At 33.5% G+C, this 7763-nt stretch overlaps 1 protein-coding gene and 1 long non-coding RNA gene across 2 annotated transcripts in view; one reads left to right on the plus strand and one right to left on the minus strand.

Moving 5' to 3' along the window:
* The window catches only part of LOC128872820 (uncharacterized protein C1orf112-like), a 25832-nt gene that overhangs the window by 8206 nt on the left and 9863 nt on the right, over window positions 1–7763 (minus strand). Inside the window, exons 2-4 of the mRNA XM_054115890.1 lie at window positions 1702–1807; window positions 1270–1415; window positions 305–525 (exon numbers count right to left, since the gene is read on the minus strand). Of these exons, the coding sequence (XP_053971865.1) occupies window positions 305–525; window positions 1270–1415; window positions 1702–1804 (470 nt within the window). The 5' untranslated portion in view covers window positions 1805–1807. The remainder of the gene's footprint in view (window positions 1–304; window positions 526–1269; window positions 1416–1701; window positions 1808–7763) is intronic.
* LOC128872829 (uncharacterized) lies at window positions 383–2649 on the plus strand. Its single transcript, XR_008456263.1, has 2 exons — window positions 383–1416; window positions 1679–2649. It is a non-coding gene; the product is annotated as an uncharacterized LOC128872829 (long non-coding RNA).

Consider the following 7763-nt stretch of genomic DNA (forward strand, 5'->3'; position numbering starts at 1 on the left):
TTTTAAAGGAAATTAGATATAGAATGAATTATTATTTTCATAGAAGGTTTAAATATACTGTCTGTACCCCGTAAATAATTTTATTTTCTCCACTGTAATCCGGGCAGTAAGTAATAGCAAAAATTGTTCATTTTTCACAAGTAGTGTGTCGGTAATTGGGACATTTATCCTAAAGAGTACTTATTAATTCTTCACTTCTCCATAAAAATGTTTTGTACATTATTTCATGGATAAGAAGTTGTTGGTACATCGCTTCTTCGGAAGCGATTGGGGAAGGGTTAATAAACGGTTCCATATACTTCACCTCGCTCTGCAGTGTTCGAATACCGATCTAATCGTAACAGGTACGCTCTCCGACAGTGATTTAAGATTGACGGCGGATGTTTTGTGAAGTTTCGACACTCGTTGCATAGATTTCTCCCACACATTCAGCAATTCATGGCAAACAAACAATTGACGTTTCACATTTTCCAAAGCGTCACGTTCGAGGCTCGCGTTTACCATTTCGCCAATTTGTTTCAAGGCCTTTGGAAACGAGGATGAAAATTGATAAAAGAACATGTAAGGGTGATAACGTTCATCTTTCGCACTGTATTATGAAACTGTATTTCCCTTAAACCTGTGATTAACACGTTCACAGTCTTCTGGAGCACTCGTGCACTATTTTTTTTTCTTTGTTTAGTACTTGCTCTTTTGGATGTATTCAATCTTTGTACGATAAAGAAATATATAAGAATAATAGTAATTATTATTATTGGGTTGTCCAGAAAGTTCGTGCCAATTTTTAAGAAAAATTCAAAGGTACATTTGAATTTTGATATATATTTATTGAATTATATAAATAACATTTTGCTCCACGATCTTCCCACCTTTTAAGATGCACCCATGCTAATTGTTTTCAACCATTCCAATATAAACAGACGTGTACCACTTACCAAAAATCACCACGGACTTTCCAGACAAACTAATATATAGTCATGTAATAACAAAGAAGTCAAAAACTCAGGTGGTATTGTAATATAGTACCTAATCTAAATAATAATTCCTCTACCGACTAGCAGCCTTTTCAACCTAGTCTTCCAATTATAATTTTATTTGAAATAACAACAAGATCGAAGCATCGACTTTCCCGTGTACACGATTAGTAGCATGAAAACAGGGGAAGAACATTTGATATTAAAACTTTATCGCCTACGTTTAAGTGACGCTCACGTGGACTGTGAATGTGTTAATAATAATCACAGAAGTACTTTTCCGTTATAGATTTACCTCGAGCAAGAAGTGGTGTGCAACAGGAAGAATTTCCTTGAAAATTGTTTGCTCCAGCAAGTTCACTGGACAAGTGGGCAAGCATTCTTGCAGAGCCTGCTGCAAATATTCCTCTTCGAACTTGTCGCGCAAATTCTCCAAGGCATTGTAAATATTATTGCGTTAAGAAAATGTTAATTAACAAATATTCATGGAGAAGCTTGCATAAGTGTTGAATATTAAAAATCTTTCTCGCCTTTAATATAGCTCTTAGCTCGAAAAATTAATTTATAATTGTAATTTAATTAACACATATTAATTTTAGTCCTTCATTTATATTTACTTTATTTTAGTAAATTCGAAATAATTAACCGCTTGTTAAAAAATGAAAGACGGTTATCCTATAATTTGCAACGTTTGTGGGCCACAGGAACAGAATTATTAGAAAGGATATTTTTAATGTCGACGAGTAATTTTCGGTGCAATCTTCGAGGACCTCGTCGTTATCCGAGAAGGAATCATCCAGCAAAGATGTGAACGAGCCCTCGTTCTCCATCTCCTGCAAGTTCACAAAATTTACGTCTGTTCAGATATTCCTGAAAGTTCATAAAATTTACGATTGTTTAGATATTCTTGAAAGTTCACGTGTTCGCGACACGTGACATGATTTACGCAAGAATGTTTCTTACGGAACGATCGAAAGACACGTCAGCGTCAATCGACACGTTGCATGTTTTTTGCTACAACGGACGTTTCAAAAGAATCGCTCGAAACGATGAGCACAAGTTTCGTTTCAATTGTTAAACTATTCCCCTGCTCGAATATAAAAATGTCTCATAATATTCATGATAAGTTTCATTTCAATTATAAAGCTATTCCCTTTTTTGAATATAAAAATGTCTCATAATGTTCATAGTAATTTATTCATAATAATTTTGACTCCGTAAATTGGCTACTAGTAACTAATGATGAATTGTACGCGTCACTTGGGCCCAATTTTATGGGTAAACTCAATTTATAAATGAGAAAAACAAATGAGCTGTACTGTACGACAGGAAATGCTTCTCTTCCTAGATACTCCTTCGGTCAGCATACGTTATTCGTTATCAACGTCTATTTATATGTCTACGTACCAGTTATGTAATTTCCGTGAATGAAGAACGAATGTACATTTCGCCAATGTATTATGCAGACCTATTGCAATATTATTCATAGGAACCCTTTTGTTTAAATGCACATACAGAATACATTTGTTTAATTGTAAGATTTTTAATGTACGCTATACATGTTTTTTTTATGTTTCTCACGATTCATTAATAACATTGTACGTATATGTAATATTTATTTACGTTCGTATTTCTTTTTATTTTACTATTTTTATAATAAATGTTATTTCCTTTATTCGTTTATACAAGTATCCATTTTGCTGCTGTAGTTGTCACAAAGTCGAGCCTAAACCAAGACAACCCGAAGGACAATGGATACTTTAAACAATACTATTTTTCAATCGAATTATTTTTATATGTGTTTATCATAACGTATTTTATCATACGATAAATGTTTATCTCTAGTGTTTTTAGTTTAATTAACCACTTGAGCGATTGCTATTGCCTTTACATCAAAATTACCGCCATTTACCATCACGATACCTCTAAGAATAAAATAATATAAAATATTAAAGTAAAACAACATACTTGTATGTGAAAATCGATTTACAGATAAATATTGCTATGGTTCGCGTGTATTCATTTAAATAAAAAATGAAATCCATTTAAAATTGGTCCTTCAAGAGGTTAACGACTCAAAGACAGAGTTTCTACGTGTGTGTACGTATGTAATTGTTGTAATTATGCAGTGAAATCGATGGTGTCGGTATTAAACGGCTGGCGAAATAATTTCTAATCACGTTTCTCGTGTCACAGGCAAATCGACCGTCTATCAATCGGCCCGATCGCGGAATGGGGCCTCGAGAATTTCTTGGCAAGCCTCGCGAGTCGAACTTTCCTGTCTCGATCGAGCACGATAGACAGTCGTTCCTCCAGAAACCGGGGCAGGGATGGGCAAACTCTTCCATCAAATTATAAAACTCCGAAAACCACCCCTTCAACTAAAAGAAAGCGTATTACCTAATCACGAAAGCTGACTTGATCGAGAATTGATAAACAGACAAACGTTCCAGCTGTAATGAACTCAAGTGTTACTATTTCCAGATAATTTATCATAATTAAATATTATACAAATTCAATCAATGTAAATTGCACCCTGTTTTTAAAATTACTTATATTTTTTCGATGATATTAGATCAGTAAAACCATCGATCATTGTTAAAGGGAAATTTGGCAATTGGCAGACATCGACAAATTTGAATTTTTGCAGAAATAAGAAGTTTGGCCCAAAAATGCGTTTAAGGATGGAACAACACCCCTTCGAAATAATTTTGATTATTTATATTTTTGCTGAATATCTCTGGAACCATAAGAGATATCGAACAAATTTAAAATACTCGTAGTAAGAAATTTAAAAAGAAATTTATTTTTGATAATATTCCCCCCACCAACAATTCTTCCACCACCCGCTATATAAAAATTGTGTTCACAATTTTGTGGACGTTTTCATACTGTACAACTTTTGTTTAACCTATTTTGTTCTATCTGATATCAAATTCGAGTTATTGCGCAATATAGATATGCACCCTGACGACTACTAAAACTTTCAGTCAGAATTCACGACTCAAACTTGAAAAAATCATAACTTTCGATCGAATAAACGAATTTCAATGATCAAAACGGGAAACTGCGTGTTGTTGGATGAAGAATTTTTAAAAAATATGACTCTATCGAAACAGTTTATTTTTTAGTTCTTTTTAGCGGAGAAATATATAAAAAGTTGATTAATTTCCAAAAATTCGTAGTTCTCTTAATAATGGACATTTTGGATCGAAACTTTTTTTCGTTGTAGATCTCATGAAACTCTGCAAAAAACATATACAAAGTTTTTCACTAAAATGAAAATCCAATTTTTAAAAAGTGAAACAATGATTTTTTCAAGTATGTGCAAGGTTATTGGCTTGTCGATTTTTATCAAAATCTAAAATTCTTTACAAAAATTCGTTTTCACTTCCTCCGTGAAAATAAAGCATATTTCGTTAGGCAACATATACGAGCAACTTCTATTATTTATGAGAAAAAAATTCCCAAAGAAAATAAGAAAAGTGGTTTAAAAGAAATGATCCTTTGAAAAAACGTTTTGAACAAAAGTTGTACATCTCGATGAGGTATTAAATTCTTGTCAATTACATTGTTTCGAGAAACAAATATTTTTCGAGATATTTTTGTAGAACGTAGATTTGTTGTATCTTGGTAATTTTTAAATATATCTTAACAAAAAAGTGTATACACTAAAATCAATACTAGTACCGTAAAATCACCTCTTGTTTTTTGTTAAAATATCATACAAATTATGGAAAAAGATTCTTGAATTTTGCCTTCAACAATTGTGTACCTCCTTAAGGGGGCATTTCACTGTGAACGCACAAAGAAAAGCATATTTTCAATCATTTTTTTCTCAGGAACTATTGCATAAAATTGAATGAATGTTTTTTCCCCTTTAAAGGTATAATTAAGGAAAGTAAATAAAAAATTTCTTTTTTGGTAAAAAATATTTCGTCATTTATGTACAAAATAATATGCACGTGTGCAAAAAAAAAAGTTATCCGCTGGAGCAGGTGATTTTAGCTCTCCTGGTAATCTGAAACAGAAAATCGAAAAAGTTTATTAAACTATGTCGTCGCACCTATGGTCGGAACCTGCACTTATTTATTTCATCGAAAGTAAACAGAATGGCAGCGTTTCTAGTGAAAGAGAGAAAAAAAAACACTCTTTTTTTGTACCGTAAATCAGGTGAAATTGTAAGTAAAAATCAAAATATCAACTACTTGGAGGTTCCGACGATAGATGTGACGACATAGTTTAATAAATTTTTTCGATTTTCTGTTTCAGATTACCAGGAGAGCCAAAATCACCTGAGCCAACGGATACCTTTTTTTTTTTTGCACACGTGCATATTATTTTGTACATAAATGACGAAATATTTTTTACCAAAAAAGAAATTTTTTATTTACTTTCCTTAATTATACCTTTAAAGGGGAAAAAACATTCATTCAATTTTATGCAATAGTTCCCGAGAAAAAAATGATTGAAAATATGGTTTTTTTTGTGCGTTCACAGTGAAATGCCCCCTTAAGGATCTCGAGTGACCTCAGAACTGCGAAATTCAGCCCGTGTTCGAGCCCGGCCGCGGAACGACGGAACAAATAAACCAGAGACAAGCTGGCGGGCCTGATGGACGAGTTATCCATCGGTTCGCCCATCCCTGCACGTCGAAGTCGCTGATAAGAGGGGCAATTAAGGCAGCGAGCGCTAATGGGCGGGCTCTCTTAATTTTCGGGAATTCGACGTGGCCGAGTTCCGGAGCGAAAGTTTCTCGTTTAAATCCGCCTAGGTGGGCAGAGAGTGACTTCGTGGGCGAAGGAACGAGCAAGAAAGAGACGAACGAGAAAAGCGGATTCGAATGATCGCCGATGCCATGGTAACACCGGACAACAAGCTGTCAGATGATAGGCAAACTTTTGATCAATAATACCGGGTGACTGCTGGACGAATTCGACTTCCAATGACACCGATAAAGACGATAAACTGAAGATCTTTTTGCCAGTGTTGGAATTAACGATAAACGTACCACAATCGGTCAATGAAACGTTTTCAAACTTTTGTATACAGTACTTGTATCCAATATTATTATTATATTGTAGAGCATTTCTCTACATTTGTACATTTACATTTAGATTATATTTTTATATTAGTTACATGCAATTGTTTCAGGCATTATTCAATTTAGTACCATGTGAAATAGTTTTTGTGTTTAGTTGATGAAAGTGCCTTTAAGGCCATTGTTTATCATTCGTTTGATGGTGACAGAAATAGGTAGATACAAATGAAACCTTGGTAAGTTTTGTGTTAAATGTTGGTTTAGTAGCAGAAACTATCGTCAACGAATGTTTCATTAAAAAATAGTAACTAATAATTTTGAATATTTATTGGGTGACAGTCTTTTGTAATTATCATTTTAAAAATAATTTTTGTGAGGGTTTGGTACACGGATAGGGGCTGATAATTAAATAGACACTTTCTGGAGGTGGTAGTTGTAAGAACTCAGACACCTACCTTTATACAGTGGAGTGATTTCTGAATGAATCCTCCTTATGCATTTGTATATTAAAAATATTTTAATTGAAAAATCAAATAGGGATATATTTCTCAAGTAGTCTTAGTTCAATGTATCTATACTAGTTGATGGCTTGTCAAAATTCAAGGCTTGTCTAAACTTCCCTGGTTCAATAAGATACGCAAGTTGAAGTATACAGGTTGCTTTTGTAAAATGGTCCAGAGCTTTGCAAAGTTACTGTACTTATTAAATACGAAGAAAAGAATTGATAGTAGAGCTTGTGAATAAATTAAAGGAATATAAATTTTACAGTCTTAATCAAACTTCCATAAAGGCACCTAGTTGGAATAGATTCATAGATCTATCACTTCGTAGTAAATAACGATATTCTATTTCAGTAGTGTTTCAATGAAGTTATCTATCCACCTCTGTCAATGGCTCTAGATAGGAAAACAGGTTTATCTGAGATTAAAGGTTATTCGATTACTTCACGATTTTTATAAGAAAAGAGTCACTTTTCAAAGATACTGAGACTTTAAAGACTTATAAGTACATAAGATAAAAGACTAGTAATATATCATCATATACTATAAGATACTATAATGCATCATTCACAATTTAAAAAATTATTACTACGACAACTAAAATAATGACAGTGGTTCAATATCAGCATAATGCAACGTCTCGTCGATTCTGAGACTGATAAAAATTATATACTTAATATACAAGAATTTTTATTTTTATAACTTGTATGAATCATCACGAATGTTGTCTTTATTTTCGTATTATATTTCGTATTTGTTGATATCCCTCACAAGGTTCATTCATTCCTGTTCTCAGCTTCGTATAACATGGTCAAGTATTATAGAAACCTACATACAGCGTTACACGAAGACTGCTAGTACTCCGATAGCCCCATAACAAGAGTTAGACTAACCAACGTCAAATGTAAATCACTCACTTACAAATCTACATATTACCTCCAATTACCGATGCTAAAATATCTCTATCAATTCATCTTTTTCCTCAGACTCGTATAACGCGCCCAGACACCTACCTACAGCGTTATACGAGGACTTTCACCACTCCACCATCCCCATAACAAGACTTAGACTGTCCAACGCCACATGGAAATTTTCTTCCACTTACAAATTTACATAATACCTTCAATTACTGATGCTAAAATGTCTCTATCAATTCATCCCTGTCCTCAGCTTCGTATAACACGGTCAAATATTATAGAAACCTACATACAGCGTTACACGAGGACTCCTACTACTCCAACAGCTCCA

The sequence above is a fragment of the Hylaeus volcanicus genome, chromosome 2, assembly GCF_026283585.1.
Source record: "Hylaeus volcanicus isolate JK05 chromosome 2, UHH_iyHylVolc1.0_haploid, whole genome shotgun sequence".
NCBI lineage: Eukaryota > Metazoa > Arthropoda > Insecta > Hymenoptera > Colletidae > Hylaeus > Hylaeus volcanicus.